The sequence below is a fragment of the Sarcophilus harrisii genome, chromosome 3 (genome assembly GCF_902635505.1).
Source record: "Sarcophilus harrisii chromosome 3, mSarHar1.11, whole genome shotgun sequence".
Lineage (NCBI taxonomy): Eukaryota > Metazoa > Chordata > Mammalia > Dasyuromorphia > Dasyuridae > Sarcophilus > Sarcophilus harrisii.
The window spans coordinates 86,411,116-86,436,825 of NC_045428.1; the positions used below are offsets into that span (position 1 = coordinate 86,411,116).

The following is a 25,710-nucleotide window of genomic DNA, read 5'->3' on the forward strand; positions in this document are numbered from 1 at the left end:
AAATTGTCTAGGCCTCCTCAGGCATTATAGTTATGTGGAATGGTGCCAGGGAATGGGAGGCTCCTCTGTGTAGAAAGGAAGTGAGGGATTGAAATAAAGGAAGAAATCAGCTTCGAGCCAAAAAGGACTTTAGAGATCACATAATCCAACCCGTTATTTCACAGATAAGGAAACTGAGACCAAGATCAGGGAAGCAATTTGCCCAGGATCAAACATCTAGCAAAAACATTATTTGGCTGAAATCAGGGATTAAAAACCAGATCTTCTGACTTTTAAATCTAGTGTTCTTTCTACTCTATCAATCTGGTTGTGTTGATAAGAAAACTAACATCTGGGAATAACCCACACACACACACACACACTCTCTCTCTCGCTCTCCCTCTCTCTCCCTCTCTCTCTCGCTCTCTCCCCTTAATTTATTACTTTGATCCCATGAATCTCGGTCTACAAGTTCACCTCCTGACAATATTCTGTGTTTTGTTCGTTGTTCACATTTCTTTTAATCTACACTTGACATTTTGCCTTATACCTTTCTACATTTATCAAATAATTTTGTGTACTATAATGAATGATATGTTTGTTATATATCCCACTGGACTACAAGCTCCATAAAGGTAGGGATTGTGTCTTGTTTAAATTCTGGATTTCTTGTTTCTTCCCAATATTTGAACAATACTCTGCTTTACAAATGAATAAATATAGGAAGTCTTTATTTAAAAAAAAAAAAAGTCTTGGATCTATTTCCAGTTAATTAGACAAAATTGAGTGATCTTTGCTAATTAAATGTATTTTTGGAATTCTTAGCTTCTCCCCAGGATTATCATAACAGGGGATGCAAAGGAAAGGAATAATGCATAGGAATCCATGTAGCAGAAACCAAGATTGCATTAGCAGAAAGTGTGTGCTAACAATGAACCTTCACCTCACCAAGCTCAAACTTAGAAACACTGAATCCTTGAGTGGAGGGGAACTTAAGAAATCACCTAACTCCTTAGTCACAATAGGAATCTTTTTTCTTATATAACAGCCTTCTGTTTTGTAAACTAAACCTATCAGTTTCCTTTGTTAGTTCCTTTTATGTTACAAGTTCAACTGTTTTTGTTATTCTGGTTGTCCAGTGCAGGACACAACCCATTGTGTTAGTGGATCCATGGCTTCCATGTGTCTGTAATCTTACTAATGAGAAACTGGTTCAGATCACAATATCTTCTCATTCTTTGCTGTTGTTTTTTCGTGGTCATGTATGGATTCTCTGGCAGGGACCTTTCCAACATGCTGGAGAAGGGTTTTTTGTTTTTTACTTTTGGAAAATACCAGTGGAGCATTAGGGTCATTTATCAGTTCTCCCTTACTCCTGCCTGTGACATGACCAACCCACCTCCTTTTATGATCTTTTTCATAAATCATGTGCAGCTGTTCCTTGGTACATTAAAAATAGTATTATGTTCAATAAGGACTTTCTCTTGGCATGGGTTCTTAACCTGCCTCAACCACTCTGCCCAACTTTACCCTCTTAAGTGCCATTTTTAGTTTTCCATGTAGCTCGCCAGTTCCTGAAGTATTACATCCTAAAAGTCTTTCTATTACTCATAATGACAGAAATCTAGAAAACTTGTTCCATGATAAATCTCTTTGTGCTCTTTCAATTAGTTACATTTTTGAATGTTCTTGAGATGATATGGCTTGTTTGGTTCTCACTTTTCATGCCTTCTTTAGATTTATTTTTACTTTCATTGCTTTCACTATTATTAATAATGATATTGTAATTTTTCAGCAGATTTCTTAAAAGTTAGTATGTCATATGTCTCCCTTGGCTGATGTGGTTTCTGGGCCTTTTTATAAAAAAGGTGACTGCTTGTTACATTGAACAAACTTTTATAGGAAATAATTATAATAAAGGTCAATATCTTTGTCTTTTGGGTCCCCTCCCCCCCATTTCTCACTTGTTATCAATGGCTTATTTGACCAGGCTAAGTTGAAGATGTTGCAGATGTTGCAAAGATGTCTTATCTTTAACTTTTTAAAAAATTTTCATGTTTAGATTTGTCTTTAAAAGTTAGTTATATACATGTATATATATATATATATAAAGTTAGTTGTATACATGTATAACTTTCAAATCAGTAACTAGTAATTTATCACCTATTAAGAGATAATCCACTTCATTATTTTTGTTTGTGTGTATATTTGTTAGCCATTGTTCTTATTCATTGATTTTAGTCATGTCCAATTCTTTCTCACCTCATTCAGGGTTTTTTGGGCATTGATACAGGAGTGGTTTGCCATTTCCTTCTTCCCATCATTTTACATATGAAAGAAATGGAAGCAAACATGATTAGGTGCCTTACCTAGGCTGACACAGCTACTAAGTGTCTGAGGCCAGATTTGAACTCATGAAAATGAGTTTTCCTTCCAAGTCTAGTACTCTATCCACTGCTCAACTCAGTTGCTCATGTTAGCTATACACTTTCCCAGCTCTGATTAGAAAAAAATATTCTTGGGATTGGCCTATTACTGATTAATTTCTTTAGTCTCACAAACTTGAGCTTTATTTTATAGCATTTATTTCTCTATCTTTTTTTGAATTCAAATCACTGCATATCAAAATGTATTCTGTCAAGTTCTTGACAAGGTTTTAGAAGTTTTCTACCTTTTCACCCTTTGGAACAGATGTTGATGCATAAGGTACAATCATTTTATGCTGATCCTTCCTGCAAATGGCCAAGTGTCTCATGGGATTGTGATTCTTATTGCTTTGGGTCACATGATGAAACCAGTTCCACTAATACTTTTGTTTCCGTCTTCCAAAAGAGTTTAAATCTGTGAGCAATCCTTTCCTTTAATTACAGCTGCCCTTTGTCAATATGCCTCTTATAAGATAATGAACTGAGACTTAATATAATGTTCCAAATGTCTCATCAGTTCAGTCTGATGATATAATTATCTTTCACCTTTTTTTGGATACCATTCTTCCTTATTGAACCTAAAACCTCAATCATTTTGGTCAACCATGTAACACAAAATACTGAAATTAGAAGAACATCTAAGGCCATTTTTGTCCCATCCATTCCTGATCATTCATTTTCTCTCCATTATACTTTATAAGCCTTTGACTATAGACCTCAAATAATTCCTCCTAAGGAATCCCTTTCTACTTTTAAATAACTCTAACTGTTGAAAAGTTTTTTCTTAGCCCTAAGTCTTCCTCTTTGCAATTTTCTTGAAATTACTTCCAGTTTTGCCATCTGGATTAAAGAATTAATCCTTTTTTCTTTAACCATGAGATAGCCCTTTAAATATTTGAAAATACCATGTAGATCTCCTCCAAGTTTTCTATTCTCTAGACTAAATACTCCCAGTTGCTTTAAATAGTCTCCCACGGTATGAAGTAAATGTCTTTCACCATCTTTTTTGCTTTCCTTTCCAGCTTAGCAATAGATAGATAGATAGATAGATATAGAGATATTTTAATATGGTGCTCACAACTCTACAAATACTCCAGATGTTCCTTGACTAGGGTAGAGTCCAAAAGGACTATCACCTTCATATTTCTGAATATCACCTCTTTCAATGTAGAATAAGACTTCATTGACTTTCTTAACTGCCATATCTTACACTCAAATCAATCATCTGGAACAAGTAGTCACTAAATAATAACTGGTATTTTAGGAGTGATAGCTCCGTTTTATTAACAAGGAACTGAGGCCCAGGAAATTTGTGTGACTTTCTCATGTTCTCACAAGTTTCAGGGACTAGACTCAAATTCAAGTCTTTATGACTTCCACCTCCATCACAACGTCAACTTTGCCTTGCTGCCTCTCATCACATAACCCAGAGATCTTTTATGAGTAAACTGCTCTCTAGTTGTGTTTTCTCTTCTTGCCCCCAACCTCATACTTATGAAATTGACTTTTTGAATCTTTGCACCTGTTGTATTTCATTTAACTGGATTTGATCAAGTGTTTTAACTCTCAAGACTATTTACAAATCCAGACTTTCTTATGTAATATATATATATATCTTTTTGGCTTTGTGTAATTTCCAGATTTGATTAACATGTACCATATGTTTTTATCCATTTGTTTATGTGAAATAGAGCAGGGCCCAAAATACCCAGTTTCTTCTTGTTGTGTGAGCTTTTTAAAGGCTATAAACTTGAGAACAGATCTATAGAAGTGAAACGGGATATGTGTTTTACCTGAATAAGTATATTTAGTATTAAGAGATATGAATAATCTTTTCAGATATTGTACTATAAGTTCTGGAATTTTTTTCACAATATGCTATATTTCTTTCAAAATATAGGGAGTGTTCCATCCTATGTTAGCTATGCTCCATTTTTCCCCAAAATGACAATAAGTCTTTTAAAGACTGTGCTTTGGGCTCAGCTAGCCAACTAATTCCAAATCTACCCAATGTATTTCCTATCTCTTCATTTTCTTATTAGAATAGCATGAGATAATTTTTGAGAAGCTTATCTAAAATCTAGGTAATTTATATCAACAGCATATTCATTCTTCACAAGCTTAATATAGATCAGATACTTCACTAGAGTCTTTTAATGACTGTGCTTTTGGTTCAGCTAGTCAACTAATCCCAAATCTATGCAATGTATTTCCTATCTCTTTATTTTCTCATTACAATAGCATGAAATAATGCTGGAAGGCTCATCTAAAATCTAGGTAATTTATATCAAGAACATATTCACTCTTCTACCAGCTTAATACCAGTGACTATAATAATAACAATAACAAGAAGAGTAGGACAAGATATATGGCAATGGTTCTTTCTTAAGAAAAAAGGAGAGAGTAAATGTCTTATAGTTATCCACTGCAACTGTAGTTTGACTCCAGATAGAAAATTCCAGGTGTGGGTGAAGATGTCCTGTCATTGCTCTTTTTATTCTATATTTTGTCTAACTCAAATATATATATATATATATATATAGTATAAATTATATTGTTATATAATATACTATATGTTTATATATTAAGCTAATATATTTTTGAGGCAGACAGAATTATTAAAATTATTGAAACATAATAGAAACTTATTAGATATCTCCTGTGTTCAGAACACGACTAAGTGCTAAGGGAGATACAGACTCTAGATAGAATATGGCTTCTGATCTCATGACACTTACTCTAGTAAGCCACCACAACCAACACCTAAAATGTAGAACACCAAATGATCAATGTTTCAGAGATACAAAATAAAGTATCTCCAGGAAGTCAGAGAAAAAAAGTTGTTACAAAGCAAATTCATGGAAGACTTTGTGAAGAAATAAATATTGAAAGTTTAGAAGATAGACAGGAAATCAGAAAGAGTAGGAAGAAGGACTATTTTAGGTGTTTGTAAAGGCTGATAGAAAAGTTTGTTTTGGCAATTTGTACTTCATTTGGGCTGGAGTTGTAGAATACTTGCAAAGTGGAGGGAAAGACCAGAAAGACATCCCTCAGTGTTTGGTGTAGGAGGAGAATCTTGAACTTGCTCCCTGGCCAGAATTTCCCACCACCTGCTTAACCACTGTTGAGAGACAGCATATTGTGATTGGCTGAGCAAGAAAACAAATTGCTTTCCATTCCTCTCTAGGGGATGGTCAAATAGGTCAGAATCCCTTCTGTTCCCAGGCTGTAGAATTTATTTTTTTTTTTACTTTATTACATGAAGAGGAGCATACAGATGGCGGAATCATGAATGCTGCCTCATGACATTGGCTCATAAGCCAAGCCAAATACTGGGTTTCTATGGCAATAGATATAAATTTGTTTTAAATATAAAGAAAGATGACATAGTAATTCTCAACTATTAAGATAAAAGCTCCTCCCTAGAAAATTAAAAACAAGTAAATAACTTAACTGAAAAGGATCCAAATAGCTAGAAATAAAAAAGCATGAGTCTGCATTTGGTGGGTTTGTCATCAATGGCTACATTATAAATACTGGTTATAGTCATTATTCCTTACTAGTTTAAGTTGTGACCATTCCCAAATGATTTTGAGGGATGACTCCAACTGACTGATAATTCCTGTTTGCCATACAATTTCCTCCATCTTTACAGCATATCAGTCATCCCCTCAAAGGCCTAAAAAGGGAAGGGGAAGAAGGAGGGGTAAAAAAGAAGCAGCTCAGGTAAATTAATATAACAGCTATAGTTATTTCAAATTTTTCTCATTCAATTTTATTTAGCAGTCACTTATTAACTTAGAGTACACATCAAGGAATTGATCATAATAAAAATAAAGATTAAGATATAGAAGGGAGTGCCAGGGAGCAATTAGTAAATTTAAATTTATTCTGGGAAATCTATTTTCAAGTTATCTTTTTGCACTGAAGGAAGATGTTTATGTCAGCTCAGGGTACTCACCATTTTAATTATGTTAAAATTCCTCCTTTTTCCTTATTTTTGAAATTAGTTCTTAAAACTAAACACTTCTGACTGATTCAGAAAGAAAAGTATCTTGGTACAATTGCGTGATTGATTTAAGAAGACATCTAAAATTCTCTAGCCCCTGCTCACCTTCTGGTTGTCAGCAGGGGCTTCTAGTATTTAAATACTTTTGATGTAACTTAAAACCCAGTGGGCCAAAGGAACGATATGGAGTTTAAAACAGTTGTTGCATTGTCATTACAATTGTAGGACTCTTATTAAAATGTCTGGCCCAGGAAGCCAGTTAACATAACACTGAAGAAGTAAATGATAAAGTCTTCATCTTCAAAGAATCCAGTGGAAAAAAACAAGGATGGGTTTTACAAGATTGCTAACTATTGATCTGTATTTCATACTATAATAAGAAATTATGCTATACTATACTGTAAGAAGAAGAATAGCATTTATAAAGCACCTAAGGTTTGCAAAAACACTTTACATATGTTCTCTCATTTGACTCCCATGATAACTTTGTTAATGGATTATTATTGTTTTTATTTTGTAAGTAAAAAAACTGAAGTTCAGAGAGATTTAGGTACTTTCCTGGGGTTATACAATATCTCAGTTGGGATTCAAATTTAGGTCTTCCTGTTTCCTAGTCCAATACTCTTTTCACTACACCAAATGTTTTCAACCGTGTGTGTATGTACATGTAAGAGAGCGAGAGATATGACAGTCTAGTGAAGTTTATAGATATATGAGAATTTTAAAATGTTTAAAATAAAATACAAAGGACTATAAAGTAAAGAGAAACTGATTATTTTGAAATAGTTATTTTTCTAAGTTTACAGAGCTCACCAATTTAATAATGATGATAGTAATAGCATTTATATGTTATTTTCTATGTTTTGGGCACTATGGTAAGCACTTTATAAATATTTGATCCTCAGAACAATCTTGGAAGGTATGTGCCATTATTAGCCCAATTTTACAGTTGAGGGAACTGAAACAGAGGTTTTGTGACACGCTTAGAGTCACAATGATAATATATATCTGAGATTGGATTTGAATTTACATCTTCCTGAATCCAGGCCCATGACCCCATCCACTGCCTCTTTCTAGATGAAGAAACTTCTGGGAATTGAGCTAAACATTCAAGGAAGATTGTATTGCTTTAGGAAATAAGAAGGAAAGGCATTCTAGGAAGAGGGATAATAAAATTAAAGTCAAGGAGAATGTGGGCTGAAATTTATTAGTATTGTATATGTGATTAGCTCAATAAGAATGGAGGATGCATATTAGTAAATAGTAGAAAATAACATTTCATGAGTATAGCTATAAGCATTCTCTGATGTTCTTCCCTAGGTTTTTGATTGTTCTTTCTCTAGGCCTTGGAGATCTCATTGAAATCTCTATAGTTTCAACTATTACCTCACTTTTCTGTGGATCATCTCCTTTATTTTGTCCTGGTCTCCACTCTCATGAGTTTCAACCCCACATTTCCAATTTCCTATTGGATATTTCCACCCAGATATCCTGCCAATTATCACAAATGCAAGATTTTCCACTGTTCATCAATATGCATAAAATAAAACTCATTATTTTGCCTCCTTAATCAGTTTCTAAACCTCTTAAGATCCATCCCTATTTAAATGCACACAATTCTTATCTTTCTTACTTGAAACTTAGGATTCATGTTTTAAAACACTTTCATTCTAAGTAGTGTGACATTGCAATCAGAGCACTGGACTTAGATTCAAAAGGACATGGGTTCAAATTCTAACCTAGACCTTTAGTAGTTGTGTGATTCTGGGCTTAATCCAAATGAACTCCTTTGTTCCTAAATTTTCTCATCAGCAAAATGGGAATGGGAACTGTATTCAGTGAATTCTAAAGTCCCTTTTGGTTCTAAACTCTTGATCTTAAGAGTCTTCCTCTCCCACTCTCATATCTAATAATTTTCTAATCATCTTATAAACTATGGTGAGAATTGTGTTAGCATGAAGTCGACAAATTCCAGGAAATCATGAACTTGGATTGGAAAAATTACATCTTTCTTTTCAGTAATGTTAAACTGAAATTTAGCATTTCTCACAATTATTAATGAAGGCAACAAACTGTTATTCTTAGGAGTCCATGGGTTTCACCAAGATTGGCAAAAATATCCATGATACACACACAATTCTAATAACCCCTCCTTTACAGTATCTCTAATTTCCATTCATTCATTTACTTTCTCTTTGTCTTTCCCCATGCTCAAAATTTTATTTCTTCATGTATAGTTATGGATTCTTAATTATCTTCCATCTCTTCATTCTCCTTCTCCTGTTATTAGTATTGGCAGACAAGTTCCTATAAAACACTATTTTTATCATGACCCTTCTCTTGTTTGGACCTACTCAGACTATTCAGAACTTACCAGTGGCTCCCTGTTGACACCAGAGAAAAGTCAAAACTCTGCAATTTGACACACAATTTGGTGACAAATCTGTCCATTCAGACTTATCTTCAACATCAAATCTTTGTTAAAACCAAACCAATCTACTCACCATCTCTATCACCAAGCATATCCTACATTTTCCTACTTCCACACTTTCCTTTATACTTTCTTCTTCCCCTTTTAAGAAGAGTTTTCATGATAAGAATGATGTTTAAGGAAAGGGATAGAAACTGGAGGCTGGGAGGCTGTTCTAATAATCTTGAAATAGTGTGAATGGGGGCCAAGACTAAATTACATCAAGTCTAATTAATCAAGAGAAAAAAAATAGTTCCTAAATACTGTAAGAAAGGACTTCTGCTTGGAATTTTTAAAGAGCTCTCATGATTACGATTGTACCTAAGCATGTTCAGAAAATGTATTTAGAAATTTTATGAGTGTACCTTGATGTGGTTCTTATGAGCAATATTAGTTTCTTTCTAAATGAAAATCTTTAATAAGGCTACAATGCTGATCCTATTTAAATTAGTTTATATTGTTCTCTGCTTTCTCAATTATCTTTCTACCAAATAAAAAATTAAATTTGCAATTGGGTATTGAAATTGGCCTCTTCTGATATGCACATGAAACCATCCAGAAAGTTACTGGATTTTTTCTTAATTAATATAAATTAAAATTACCCCCTATGTCCCAACAAATGTTAACTGATGTTACTCGTCATGCCTTAACTAATGCAAGTCCAATTTAATTGGAATGTCAGTATATCAATCAAAGTTCCATTTGCCTGTTAAATGTTCTAGCAGTAAAATAACATATTTGTGAATCCTATGAGAGCAAGAAAGAGACAAAAATAACTACATGCAGTTGAAAGAAAGATGAGGAATATTACTTTCATGTATTGTAGGGTCTATAATAAAATGCTAATGATTTTCTCTATGTATTTATGAAAGAGAGGAGAGTTATAGCTAAAGAGAAAAAAGAAAAGCATTTAGAGGTAAACATTTTAAAGGATTTCTTATAAACATTTGGTTTATCTCTGTTGTCTATTCAGAAGTCCATTCTCCTGACATCTGTTGGCAGGGTGAAAGGTAGAATGTGTGAGGGAGACAGAATTTATTCTGACTGTAACTGTTGCAGTGGGTCTCTCATCAACATAATGCTAAATTACGATTCCCTCCATGGGCTGAACATAATGTTAAATTATATGATGGATTTTTTTTTTTTTATAAGAGCTGCTTTGGTTCATGGAATGAGCTAAGAAACTACTACTTCTGAGTTCACCGAGGGTTGAACTTAAACTGAGTTTTTAAAATTAACCAAGTTAAGTGAGTTGCCAAATGAGCTAGTGTGATAAGATTTTAAGAAAACTTGTCTGCTTCATTTCCAGAGTCTGGTAAGACTGGTAATTCTGGGTCTACAGTTAGTTAAAGCATGAGTTAAGAGTCCCAGGTTCTCAGATTCATACCCTAACTTCTAGTTCAATTTAAATAGAGGAAACCTCTGTTCTATAATCAGGTTATACCTTTAAAAGGCAATCTTTGGGAAAAAAAAATACTGGAAAACAAATCATATGTGACCATATATCAGTAATGTCACCTTTCTTTGAATGCAGGACAACAAACATAGTCTATGCTGCTAATACTTTTTCTTAAACAACTTTCTTCTTAATAGCAAATCAGTCCTTTATATAATGGATATACCTTTTAAACTAAATCATCATTACCTACTCAAGGAGACACATGTAGGAAGAAAAGTCTGGAAGTACAGATGTACCTAAATATCTGCTTAGATAAATATATTTTTAAGAAAAGTTTTTTTAAAAAATAATTTAGCATTTTAAGTACAAATGACAAGTATTTTTTTAATTAATCTGTCCTTCCACTACTTCCTCTCAAATTAAAAAAAAAACTGAAAAACAAATTCCTCAATACATAGCCAAATAATCCAAAAAAACAAAATTTCATCTTAGCCATATGTTAAAAATGTCTCTCTTTCTTTATTTTTGAGTTCATTATTGTTTTAGGAGGTGAGCTGCACATTTCTTCTGTATTCTTTTGGATTCCTGGTTTATCATTTGTTTCATTGATCAAAGTTCTAAAATTTTTCTAAATTATTTTTCTGTATAATTTTGTTATTCTTGTATAAATAGTTCTAGTTTGACTTAACTTTGCATCAATTCATAAAGGTGTTCCTTGTTTCCTCTGAAATTGTCCATTTCCTCATTTCTTTTGGCACAATAATTTTCCATTACCACAATGAGTCTGATCATTTTCCAACAGGAAGATTATTGCTGAACAATTTGAGATCTGAACCTGATAGACTCCCTTTCTCCCCTCTCTTTTGCTATTATTATCCTTGAGATTCTTGATCTTTTTTGTCCCTCCATATGAAATGTTATTAGTTCCATAAAATATTTTTGGGTGTTTGGTATGGCATTGAATAAGTATTTTAATTTAGGTGATATTGTTACTTTTATTTATATTGTTTTAATCAACTCACAAGAAACATGTTTCTCAAGTTATTTAGGTCTATCTTTATTTCTACACAGTGTTTTTTCATATTTTCCCTGGGTGAATCTTATTAGATACACACACAATTATTTCATAGTTTTGTCATCATTCTGAATGGAATTACCTTTCTTCTTCTTTCTGGATTTTGTTCGTTATAGATAGGAATGTTGATGATTTATATCATCCAAAGAGAACCTTGGTTTCTTAAAGGTCCTAGTTTGCGAAGCAAATGTACTGGCAGATTCTATTAAATTAAAAAGGCCTTGAGTTTGAGGCTAATGACAAGTCATGTGTTTATCTATTGAGAACCACAACTAAGTTCTTTTGGGGTTATTACCTTGTTACTCAAGGGGAACTGAATTCTTCCACTTCTGGCTCTTAAATCATAAAGAGAATTCAGTCTTCCTTAATGGAGGAGTATTCATTTTACTGAATTTTTGAATTTTTGCAATATTTCTGAATATTGGTATGCAAATCATTATTAATGTAAATTATATCATTTAATGAGAAAATATTTGAAGCAGCCTCAACTTTACCTACTCAGATAAACCATAAATGCCAAACTATGGATATAAAAAGACAATGATGTTACCTCAGTTATCAAAATTTCCTAGTAATGTACTATACAAGTCCAAATATCATTCAGTAGAGTAGAAATTCACCCAGAGGAAAAATAAAACTAATATAATTGTGAGAGTTTCCCTCTGTGTATTACCTGTAATGTGAACAATATTTTGTGAAAGCTACTAGTACCCTGTATCCTATTCTACTCTGTGATACATGTGTATATTTTGTACTTAGTTATGTATATGTTGGGGATTTTATGTAATCTAGTACATATGGTTGTGTGTGTGTATGTGTGTGTGTATATATGTACAAACATGTCCATTTATATATAGAAATAAGTATATATACTATATATATATATATATATATATATACCTTTATGTTTATCTTATACATTTTATATAATCTAATGAGTAAATTGTTATGTTTATATAAGTATATACATTTATGTAGACCCCAGCTTCTTAAACTGTGGTTCAAGACTCCATCTTGTAACTGAATGTGGGAGGTCAAAAAATTATGATTTATCATTAGTGTTTGATTTTTATATATCTATATATCCAAGGCCATATAAAAATTTCTCGGGCAAAAAGAGGTCAAGGGTGGAAAAAGTTTAAGAAGTCCTAATGTAGGCAGCATGTGTATACCCATATATATTTTGTATATATTCTTATGTATATCTCCCATGCTTTATAGAATGATGTTTTCAACCATGTTGTCAACCATGAACAAAGCATCAGGGTCAGCTACTGCATTGATGGAAAAGGCTACAAGCCAAGAATAAAGTGGAGAGAGTTTTGGTGCATGATTTTTTTCTTTTTGAACATGATTGTGCACTTAATGCAAATTCTGAAGCCGAGACATAATAAGTATAGATCAATTCTCTGCTGTTTGTACTAATTTGAGCCTAACAATTAATACCAAGAAAAAAAAACTAATAGCCAGCCCCACACCATCCACACGTGCGTGGCACCATTAGTTATAGGAAATGGGGAAGGTTCTGAATACGGTGGATAAGTTCACTTATCTTGAAAGTATACTTTCCAGAGATCTACATATTGATAACAAAATTGACCCATATTGCCAGAACTAGCTCAGTTTTTGAGAAGCTTAGAATGAAACTGTGAAGGAGGAAAAGTATTAGACTGACTACCAAACTGAAGGTCCATAGAACCATTGGACTGACCTCATTGTTGTATTCCTATGAAACATGGACAGCACACCAGTATCAGGTCAAAAAACTGAATTACTTTTATTTGAATTGTCTTAAGAAGATTCCAAAGATCACTTAGCAGGATAAGATACCAGACACTAAGGTCCTTTCTTGAACTAAAGCATCAACCATTCAAACTCGACTGCAAAGAGTGCAATTCCATTGAGCTGGCCACTGTTTGAATGCCAGATGTATACTTGCCAAAAAGAGTATTTTATAGAGAACCCACATTGGCCAAATGCTCACATGGTAGTTAAAAAAAAGCAATACAAGAATATTCTCAAGGTCTTTCTTAAGAACTTTAGAATTGATTGTGTGTCACAGGAGACACTGGCACAGGACTGCCCAGCATGGTGTCCCCTCATCACAGAAGGTGCTGGGCTTCATGAGCAAAGCAGAATTGAAGTATTTCAGAGGAAAGTGAGATGCACAAATTTGGAGAATCCACTCCCAATGTATATACTTTTGGTACCCAAACTGTGGTAGAGCATTCTGAGATGATTGGTCTGATCAACTACGTCGAACATACAGTAACTCACATAGCGATATCATTTTGGTCCACTTCAAGAACATCAACCAACGTGTATCTTGTATATTTTATGTAATCTGAGAATATAGTTAACAAGGTTATTCTGAGGATCAAGTGATACAATATATTTAAAACAGTTTGCTAAGTTCAAAAAGTTCAAAATTACTATATATTATATAGTAATATATATAGGTATACGCATGTATCTAGATAACAAACATATATATGTATATGTATGTCTGGTGTATTTTTTATGAAATCAAGTTCATACACAGGTATTTATGCATGTACCTATATATAGGCAACAAACACATACACATTATAAATATACACCCATACACATGCATACATGCACACAAACATTATCTCATCCAAAAGAATATAAGCTTCTTGAGGGCAAGACTGTTTCAATTTTGACCTAGAACATTGTAGATGCCTTATAAATTATCTGTTAATTGATTGGTAATAAAATATGGCATTTGTGCCACTGTCTGCTTTGTAGCTATTTTCATGCAAGTGGAAAAGAATGAGACAGATTGTGGGAATCTGATGGCGAAGAACATTTGTTCTTAGATAAAACAATTTGACAACTCTGGCCAGTATATCTGGAATAATAATACTATATCTTGTTCCCTCAAAGGAAAAAATGCTTTACATTTTTAAATGTGTAGGAGTGTGTGTGTGTGTGTGTGTGTTTTTTTAATACATCTTTGAGCTATATTCTGTGGGGTTTCCCTTTCCAGATGACAGCAAGTTTTCTGAAGCCATTACAGTGCTTCTCACCTGGATTGAACGAGGGGAAGTCAATCGGCGATCTGCCAACCAATTCTACTCCATGGTCCAGTCAGCCAATAGTCACGTCCGCCGCTTGATGAATGAAAAAGCCAACCACGAGCAAGAGATGGAACAAGCGAAGGAGAACTTTAAAGATGCCTTAACTGGAATTCTCACTCAATGTAAGTAGCTGTTTTGGGGGCCATCTCCTTTGTTTTGGTTTTGCTTTCCTTTGTTGGTGTGTTTTTTTTTTCTTTTTTTGGTTTTTACTGTTATTGTTATTTCTTTTGGGGGTAAGTAGCTGTAACAGCTTCCCATTCTACTCCATATTCAATGGCAAACTTCATAACCTACTTCATACTCTATGGCAACTTGGTGGAACATGGACCATCCCCTAAGAACTTGTTTCTCAAGGTGAGCAAAGTTTCTGTAGCCTTTCATCAGTCGTGCAGCATCTAGCCTCCGTGTCAGGAGTGGCCAAACACACCCCCAGCCTTGATTCAGCACATTACCTGCCGTACACATATCCATGTTTAAATATAGATTTGTGGGTCATACTAATGCTGACAGAGTAGAAAGCACATACAGACTAAGTTGTCCTTGGGCCATGCTTGGGGAAAAGTTGCAGGTAGGGCTGCTTTTCCTCCTCATGCTCTGCTGGTGCAGTCCAGTCCCAGAAATTTGATACTCAAGAATAACATTGGCCACAAAGACATCTATTTTTTATTTTATTTTGCTTTTGCCTATTTAAAATGGAAAACAAATTGCCTGGTGATTTTGTGTTTTCCGCATCCAGATATGTAATTGATGAAGGGATGTAAATGGGGCTTCCTCACAAAACAATTGTCAGGGTAATTATCTAAGGCTCTATTCAAAAAAAGTGTGTGTGTGTGTGTGTGTGTGTGTGTGTGTGTGTACATGATTTTAAGTGCACTATAGCTATGTAGTTAATGTCAAAATGCTATAATGTTTCCCAGCTGCTGATGTTCTCTTGATTTGTAAAGCCCATTTAATGGTGCTGTAACAATACTCTTATAAATTCTAAACCATACAAGATGGTGATGTGTGATTTAGATATTAACTCTTTAAAAAGCTATATCTTTTCCCCAAGTTATAGAACCAACAGAAAGTGTCGTATAGTGGATAAAAGGTTGATGTTGACTGACTATACCTAAAACATAAATAGGTACTTACTAAGTGCTTATTGATTTATTATGCCAGTCTCTGTAGGAGATGCAAAAAAGAGATACATAGTTTCTATCCACATAAGGTCTAATAGGGCAATAAGTTGTTGTTCAGTAATTTTAGACATATCCAGCTCTTTGGGACCCAATGTGGGGATTTTCTTGGCAGATACTGGAATGATTTCCCATTTTCTTCTGCATCTCATTTTACAGGTAAGGAAACTGAGGCAAACAGAGTTAAATGACTCACCCAGATAATATCTTGTGTCCCTTCCTAATTTTGGATAACATTGCCAGTATCCTCAGGTCTTCCTGGCTCCAGACCCACATTGTAGCCCCTGAGCCACCTAGCCATCCTGGGGCAATCAGACACCAATTCAGATGGATGTAATGTTCAGTACTATATGATAAATGCTAAGTTTGTCTGGGAAGCTGGAAGAGGAGGTTATCACTGCCAGAGAATTGTGGAAGTCTGATCCTGCTTAACTTATTAGGGCACAAGAAGACTTAGTAGCAGCAGGCAAGCGCCCACAAATAGTCCCCGAGAGGTGCTTGGGTGTCCAGAAAGAGACAAAGATGAGCCATCTGACTATATGGACTAAGAATCTGAAATCCGCCAGGATAGAATGGAAGGGCTACAAGTCGTCTGGGTTCAGATTCTTCTCTTAGCTTTATCTTCACCCTTTCTAACTAGACAACTAGCTCACATAGAGGCAGACTCACTGGCACTGGTGTGTAGAATATGGTAATGTTATGCAAAATCAGGAAGGGAAACGAGATATTGTCCTTCAGGAGGTAACAGGGGTATAGCACAATGGTCCGACAGGAGAATAGAGACACAGCATATGATAGAATTAGAGGATCACACTTCAAATTCCACTTTGATAGTGTAGTAGTTAGAGACCTAAATAGGATTTTAACTTGGGTCTCTTTACTCTATCTTAGACACATATTAGCAGCATGACCCTGGCCAGGTTATGTAACTTTTATTTGTATCAGTCTCCTGATTTGCAAAATCAGCATAATAGTAGGATTTATCTCCCAGGGTGGTTGTGAGGGTCAAAAAAAAAAAAATAAAAGTGCTTAGAACAGCATAGGTACTCTATAAATACTATTATTATTAACATTATTTTTAATGAGAGTAATAAAATCATTTACTTGACAAGGTTATTTTGAGGATCAAGTGATACAATATATTTAAAACAGTTTGCTAAGTTCAAAAAGCTATTTAAATGTGAATGTGAATTTATTATTATTGATCATTATCATTTATTACCTCATGATCTTGAATCCTCAGTTTCTTCATCTATAAAATGATGGGTTTGAATTAGAATACTTTTAAGGTCCTTTCCACTTATGATCTAAAGTCTTGCCATGTCACATAATCCAGTTCAGTTCAATGAACATTTATCAAATGCCTACTGTATTCAAAGCAGGTAGCCCAGTGGCTAGAACAAAGATCCTGAAGACTCCGCTTTGGGGGTTCAGCAAGTCACTTGACCCTGTTTGCTTTGGTTTCCCCATCTCTGAGCAGAACAAGAAAAGAAAATGGCAAATCCCTGCAGTATCTTTGCCAACAAAATCCAATGAGACTGATGCAACTAAAATATGACTCAACAACAAAAATGTTCAAAGTACTTTGTTTCTGGGAATAAAGATGAAGTAAGTCACAGACTCTGCCCTAAAGGAGCTTAAAATCAAATTGTAAAAACAAGACATTTATCTAATTACCAGAACATGATGAGTGTAAAGAAAAAGTCCAGATAAAATGTAATGAGAAATCTGAGTAGAAAGAGATCACTGCCATTTGGAGAGATTGACTGTCACGGAGAAGGGGTGTCTGACTTTGACCTTGAAGCAAAAGACATTTCTTTTGATGGAAATGAAGAGAGAGGAGGGTTTCCATTTCAGACATAAGCGCATAAATGACAAACACATGGAGATGGGCAAGGACAAGAAAAGAATGAGGGATGCTAAATCGTCCATGTTGTTAGCATGTAGTTAGAGAAGAGAGAGTAACGGTGCACTCTAAGACAGGGAAGTTGTATGTACCCCGTGCTAAAATGAGAGTCTGGCTCCTTTCAAGGGATAAGGACACAGAAGGTTTAGTTCCCTTAACCACCCTGGCAACAATATCTAGAAGTATTTCCTAGGGTACTTTCAACTTATAATAGGTAGAATTTCAGCTTTGCTACTAATATTGAAGATAAGCCAGACAATGAGTAATAGGAATCATGAAGTTTGGTTTTGTCTGGCAATGTCCATTAAATGAGTAACTGCACGTCAAAACAAAAGCGCTTGCAGTGATGAATGTGGGCTTTTGGTTGGAAGAGCATCAGTGATAACTATACTTTGCAAACAAGAAACTGCCAACTGTAGGTGGCCACTTGGCCGAGTAGGAACAGTGAAGTGTAATAGAAAGGCCCCCGTCTCTGTGGTCTCAAGGACCTCTGTTCCAGGCCGGCCACATGTATTTCATGACTGTGTGATCTTAGGCTAATCACTTACTTCTCCCTGATAAACTTTTTCATCTTTTTTTTTTTTTTAAGGAGTTTGCAATAAATGATCGCTGAAGTCTCTTCCAGCTCTATCTCTCTAAATATTATACATAAGATTAGGAACATTTGCATTCAAATTCCACTTCAGCTGTGTGTCTCTAGGCACCTCATTAAAGCTGAACCTCACTTTCTCCATCTGTAAAATGGACATAATAATAGCATATCTCACAGCATTGGTGTGAGGATTTAAGTGAGAGCCTATGCAAAAAAGCTAGGTAAACTTTAAAGTGTTAGGTGAATGTGAATTATTGTTATTATTACGAGTTTTTGCCCCATAGAGTGATTGTGAAAATCAGAGATAATATATGTAAAATATTTTACAACTACAAAGTACCAAATTATTATTATTCAGAAAATTCACATTGGTCAATCCCCAGCTGTGACAGATGTGACAGCCTGTTAATTTCCCATTTGTTTACAATTATATGGTGTTCTTTTCTAGCCTAATCACTTGATTCTGAATTCTCACTGGACAGTTTTCACCAACTTGCTAATTCAGCAGCCACTATGGCAGGCTCAGATGCAACCTGAAGTATATAGTTTGGCAGCACAGCCAACATGTTGGCAAGTATTCCAACAGCCTTGAGCAGGCCCTGGGCACCATGACACTCTCAAAGTGACTTTGAAATAGATAATTTACCTTAAAAGTTACAGGAAGGTTTTGGGTTTTGTCCCACTTACCAACCCTTGTTTATTCTCGGTGATATATTCATTCCTCTCCGCCATTGATAAATGAATTTAAAAAGTAAGGATGAACTCAACGCAGGCATTCATCCAAAATGAATAGTAACATATGTGCTTCACTATTTATGTATAGAGTGTGCACATTGTTTGATACCCTCATCATTTCTGATTCTGGATTTCTTTTAAGGAAAGTCAGATTTCAGTTCCTCTAGGTACTGGTAGCTTATTTCATGGTGTCCACATTCTCAACTGGGTATATGAACTGGGAGTGACATCCCAAGGAAGCAGGACAGGAAACGCATGGTCTAAGAATAATTACTGGGCGGGGCAACTGGATGGTACAGTGGATAGAGCATCAGAATGTGAGTTCAAATCTGGCCTCAGACACTTAACACTTCCTGGCTGTGGGACCCTGGGCAAGTCACTTAACCCCAACTGCCTCACAAAAACAAACAAAAATAACTATTGGAATAATGAAAGTAAGACTTATCTCAAAGGCCCCCTACTCCATCCTTAACATTTTATAGACAAAGAAAATAATAACCAGAAATACTACAGACATGCCCAAGATCATAAGATTAGAGTCAGAATTTGAATCCAGATTCTCCTACTACAAAGCCAACATTCTCTGCCCAGTGGTACCCAGGATAAGTACAGAATTACAAAGTCAAGCAGATAGCTACATTAACCGCTACCATGGCATTCCCATTATCTGAACAATGACAGCTCTTCATGGTGAACCCAATTGCCACATTTTCAAAAAAGCTTCTTGTTAGTCAACTGAGCATCAGTAACATCCCTGCTCATTAACATTAATATTCCTGGCAAACGCCACATGAATCACATTTTGGCTTTTTCATTTGGGAATGAGCCTGGGATTGTTAAACATGAAAATTATATGAGGAAGGCATCTCGGCTCTCTGTCTCCTAGGTGACTGGAACTATTCCACTCATTCTAGAATGCCTCCCTGAATGCCGCTTCCCAACAAAATATCCTGGTTTTGCAGTATCAGTGGGTTCTCTGTAGATATCCTTGCTAGCGAAAGCGAGAGAGCGGAGAACTCTCTGGGAAGTGTTTCAGGGCAATTCTAGAACAGAAGCATTATGCTGAACTTTGCATCAAGGAGTCTGAGTAAGGTTCATAATTAAGAGTTTCAGATTCACTAAGAAGAGTTCTGGGGAAAGGAGAAAGTCAGAAAAGTTCCAAAATCCAGCACATCATCTGTCATCTGGATTTATAGTACCTACCGCAATATGAAAACACATTATCCCTTGATGTTTCCCTGGATTTGCCTATGGAAAGGCACAAGGGCATCTGTAACTTGATGTGCAATCCCAGCTTATATGCAACCTGCTGCTGCAAGATCAATTAGAAGTTGTTTAGTCACTGATCTAGAGCTGGATCTCAGAGGCTTTCTCAGCCAGTCTTTCTCATCATTTGAAAGTGAATAAACTAGTGAAACAATTTTTTCCAAGTCAGCCAGGAAGTTAGAACCCAGACTGTCTACTCCGGAGATAATCTGTTTGACCTCTCCACACTGCCTCATTTCCCACTTACACAAATGTTTTGTGCAGATAGATTAGCTACAAGGTGAGACATTACCATGGCTAATTTGTTAAGTCACTGTAACTCCAAAAGTGAGTGAGTCAGACACAATGGGAAGCAATTCTTTAAACAATTTTCAAAGGTATCAGTTTCTTTTTAGAGCTCTGGTCCTCCACTCTAAGGTAATATTTTTTTAATCAAATAAGTATTGCTTAACAAATAAATTATACATCATTTAAGGCCTTCTACATAATGTTAGTTTTCAGATTAGAATTGGCAAAGATTTGGCCCTTGGTATCAAACTCAATGTCCAAGCCGAACATCCCTCCTCCTTCTATCTATATGCACTTGCTCATACCATCCTACAAGTCCAGAATGGTCATTTCTCATAAAGGTAAGTTTGGAAAGGACACTGGGAGCCAACTAGTCCAACTGCATTTTATAGATATGGAAATAGAGACTCAGAATTTAAATGTGCATCCTCTGACTCTGGATGCATTGCTCTCTTCCACTCTATCATACCCATCCCACACTTTCTCTGCCTGCTAAAATATACTCATTTCTTCAATACTCAGATCAGATATCATTCCCTGCAGGAAGCTTGCCTGGTTCCTATACATGGATGTGTCTATGAATTTCTTACAATCCTTTATATTTCACTTTTGCACATATCATATCCCAACTTATATAGTAGCTTTTTATTCATGAATTTTATTATCCCTAAATGTATCTTTTTATCAACAAAATAGTGATTTATATATATATATATTTATCAGTTAATGGTTTACAATGCAAATTTGAGTGTGTATATATTTGTGTACATATATGCATGCATACATATATAAAAATATATGATATTATAATAAATCTATAATATAAATATATATCAATACATGTACAAATGATGTATATACACATCTGTGCACACATGCATTTCATGGACATGCGTGCACATATCTGTACACGTATAGGTCATGTGCATATATACTGTACATGTATGCACACACATGTATTAATGCATATGCCCATATAAACACACACGTACATACAAACACATCTGTATATGAAATCTGATTCTACCAGATACATGTTATTGCCTTTACTTTATAAATTAGGAAAATGAGATTGAGAGAGTTTAGTTCAAACTTGTTTAGGATGAAACTGCTGGTGAGTGTCTGAGGCAGAATTTGTTCTTGACACCAGTTCATTGCTTCCTCTTCCATATTTAGATCAAATGCCACCTTGAGAGACCTCATGCTTCCTTTCTGCACTGCCAGCCCCTGGCTCGGTGGCTTACACATAATAGGTGCTTCATCAATATTTGTTGATTTGAATCAACTTAATATTTTCTTCTCGTCCAGTGCTAAACAAATCAGGGACTTACGTAGTGATGACTGTCTCTTTGTTCTTAGATAATTCTTCACTTCTGGTTACAGATGCATAAAAAACTGATAAAACACAATATGATGCTGGCAATTAGAGAAAATGTGAGTCTTTCTTTTCTTTTCCAACTGGCCAGCTAACTCTTTTTTGGTGGAAATAAATACAGGTATAGTGGACTCTTCAACACAGATGAATTATCTCATCATTATGTCATTTTATGATATGGGGTTGTCAGTTTCATGGCAGAAAACACATCATGTTTTACATCTCAAAGATTTCCATGTTGTGGTATTATCTGCTTTATATATAAATATACTTTCCAGGAATCCCCCACAGACATTCCAGATCTCAGTTTTGTTTTGAGTATAGCCTGTCATTTCATAGCTCAGATAGGAATTGTTTCTAAAATTCTGGAAGCATGTGCTACTGCATTGAATTATTAATGTGCACATCTTGTTACAACATTCAGAAACCTATGAAAATTTAAACAATCCATGATATTCCCACTCTGGTTCTTTCCCAACATGTTTCATGGTATAAGAAAAGAGGGTCAGGGGAGTTGAGGAACTGAAAAGCTTATAGAAAAGGAGAAGAATGAATTTAGAAGAATGTTGGTTTAAGAATATGTACTATGTTCATGCTCTGTAAACATAATATAGTTGTATTCACAATTACTAATAATTAGGAATTTTTCCCCTTGTAATTAGCAAATATTTGCCCCTTTGCTGCTTCTGTGCACTGTGTGATTCCCTTTGGGACCAGCCAGAACAAATGTAAATATTCTTCTGCATGAAAGTCTATATAATTCAAGATAACTAAATCATCACCATGAATTTACTCTTCTATAAATTAAATGTCCCCAGTTCTATAATTTTATCACCAAGCACCATGGTGTCCAATACTCCAACTTTCCTAAATTACCTTCCTTTAGATTTTCTCCTTCTTGTCAGAGTCCTTTCTAGAATGTTACAGTCAGAATGGAACATGGTACTTTAGGTGAATGAACAAATTAGCAACTAAATAGATGAAAAAATTTGGCATACTGTTCTTGTTTGTCAAGATCTTTTTCCAGTTAATGTTTTTCAATATTATATCACATGAGTGATCCATGTTGAGCTGTTGGTCAAATAAAAACTCTGGTTTTTTTGTATAACCTATGATCTAATTATGCCTTATCTATTATGAACTTGTGAAGACTATTTTTGGAACCTAAGTATAGACTTCCTATTATATCTTATCTTGCCAGGAATAATCTATTATGTTGTTTTTTAAATCCTGATGATGTCATCCAGTATGTTAGTTATCCCTCCCAACTGCATTATCATCTCCAGATTTGATAAGCATGTCATTTCTTTCTGAGACTTTGGTGGTATCTTAAACATCATCTAGTATAGGTAAGAAAAGTGAGGAACACTTCTTGCATTCCAGGAATTGGAGGGATTCACTCATGTCATTGGCTGGCATAAGAAGCACCATAATATGATAGATAGAATCTTGGACATAAAGCCAAGAAAACTTGGGTTTTAATCTGATCTCAGGTATTTACTAGTTATCTAATCATGGGCAAATTATTCATCTTCTTAGAGCTTTCATTTGCTCATGTGTAGAATTCAGAGAATGATACTTAGAATACTTATCTAACAAGAAGAACAAGTACTTTACATACCTTATAGTACTATAGTAATGAGTTTTTGTTGTTGCAGTAATAATTATCATAGTATACTCATCATGACATGGATATGATCGTGAATTTTATGCAGCTCCGACTATTGTAAAAAATGGACCTGAGTCCAATTGGACCTTTCTTTTTCTGCTATGATGGTGTCAGATTTTACCAAAAAGTACCAAAGGGGCTAAAATTCACAGATTTTTCTACTATATATAAACATTAGCTTAATTTTAGTCCAATGGCCAGTGAATAATCATTTTTGGAAAAAAATTGAATCGTATCAATTTTTATATACTCATTACAAACAAAACCAGAAGAGGGAAGAAAATAACTGAAAGGAATGATGCCTCATGAGTTCTCCACTAAGAGGCAAATAAAGGACTTGGTAGAGTTGATTTTATCAATTATCCAAGATCAGTAAGAAATAGTATTTTCATGAGATATTTTGTCATCTTATCATTTAGTGGTTATGATAAATGTGCAAAAAGACCACTGTGAAAATCATAAATTATAAATTTAGAGCTAAAAGGAATCTTTAAAGTTGCCTAAAATTCCTTATAGACGAAAAACCAAGAAGCAAAAAGATTAAGTGCCATTTCCCTTGATTACATGTATAGCAAATAGCAAAACTAAGATGTTAACCAATGTCCAGTACCTTCAAGTCCATCATGCTTTCTGCTGCACCAAATAAATAATTTTACATTTTATGCATCAACATGTGTTTTAAAAGAGCATAAATCCTGTAAAATCTTCCAAATTAAGTGAATGTATTAATTGATACTTAGTAGCTTCAATGTGGAAGTGGAACTAGATGAAAATGATGAAAATACTTTGGAAAATATGATTCAGGAATAGAAAATAAGAGAGACCAGGGGCAGCGAGGTGGCTCAGTGGATAGAGCACCCTCCCTGAAGTCAGGAGGACCCAAGTTCAAATTTGACCTCAGACTCATAACACTTCCTAGCTATGTGACCCTGGGCAAGTCACTTAATCCCAATTACCTCAGCAAAACAATAAATAAGAGAAACCAAAGATTTGTAGTCTGGTTACTATATGTCATGAATACTTTCTTTCAGAAATGAAGCATTTTACATGGTGAACACCAACAATATCAAAAAAAAAAAAAAAGAGGCTGATTAAATTTTACAAGCAATTAATGACTTGCTACTGATTGAGAGAGTAATTTCTGAATCATATGTTTATGTACAGATAGATCACTGACTTGTAAGAACAAGGAACAAAATTGATACATAGAAGATATGTTGTGCAATTAAATACTTCAAACTAAGTTAATTAAATAAGTTATTGACACTGAAAATGTATGTAAGGAAGGACATCAACAACGATCATCGTAATTTCATATGAAATTTGAATTGTATACATCTGTTGTTATGAGATCAAAAAAAGTAAAAGCTACCTTAGTTTTTAAAATATATTTCATTTTCCCCTGATCATATGTTAAAACTTTTAAAAATTGTTTATTTTAAGTTTCAAATTCTAGTCTTTCCTTCTTATCCTCCCTTCTTCCTGAGACTGTCATGTAAAACATTTATATAAGTCATTTTGTATAAAAAATGAGAATCAAAGCAAAAGAATGAAAGAAATAAAAAAAAAAAAAACATGTTTTGGTCTGTATTAAAATAATACCAGTTCTTTCTCTGGAGGAGAATAGTATGCCTTATCATTAGTGCTTTGGAATTTCCTTAGGTCATTATAGTGTTGAGAATAGCTAAGTCATTCATATTTCTTCACTAAACAATATTGTTTTTGTTTTTTGCTGAGACAATTGGGGTTAAGTGACTTGCCCAGGGTCACACAGCTAGGGAGTGTTAAGTGTCTGAGCCAGATTTGAACTCGGGTCCTCCTGACTTCAGGGATGGTGCTCTATCCACTGCCCCTCCTAGTTGCCCCAGCATAATGTTCCCCTGATTTTGTTCACTTCACTTTGCATCAGTTCATGTAAGTCTTTCCAGGTTTTTCTGAAATATACTGCTTGTTATTTCTTGTAGCACAATAATATTCCATCATAATCATAGACCATAGTTTGTTTAGCCATTCCCCAATTGATGGGAACCCCTTCAATTCCCAGTACTTAGGAAAAAGAGCTTCATAAATATTTTTGTACATACATGTCCTCCTCCTCCACCCAGCCCTCTTTTTTTGGATGTCTTTAGGATATAGACTAAGTAATGGTATTGCCGAATCAAAGGGTATGCACAGTTTTATAGCACTTGGGCATAATTCTAATTGCTTTTTTAATCATAATTGCTTTTCATGGTGGTTGTAA

The 25,710-nt window shown here is 34.7% G+C and overlaps 1 protein-coding gene across 10 annotated transcripts in view; it reads left to right on the forward strand.

Annotated features, from left to right (window-relative positions):
* ENOX1 (ecto-NOX disulfide-thiol exchanger 1) overlaps window positions 1-25,710 on the forward strand; it is a 663,627-nt gene that overhangs the window by 484,291 nt on the left and 153,626 nt on the right. For all 10 annotated transcript variants that reach the window (XM_031958417.1, XM_031958412.1, XM_031958413.1 and 7 more), the window contains one exon: window positions 14,369-14,581. In XM_031958417.1, coding sequence (XP_031814277.1) covers window positions 14,369-14,581 — 213 coding nt within the window. The remainder of the gene's footprint in view (window positions 1-14,368; window positions 14,582-25,710) is intronic.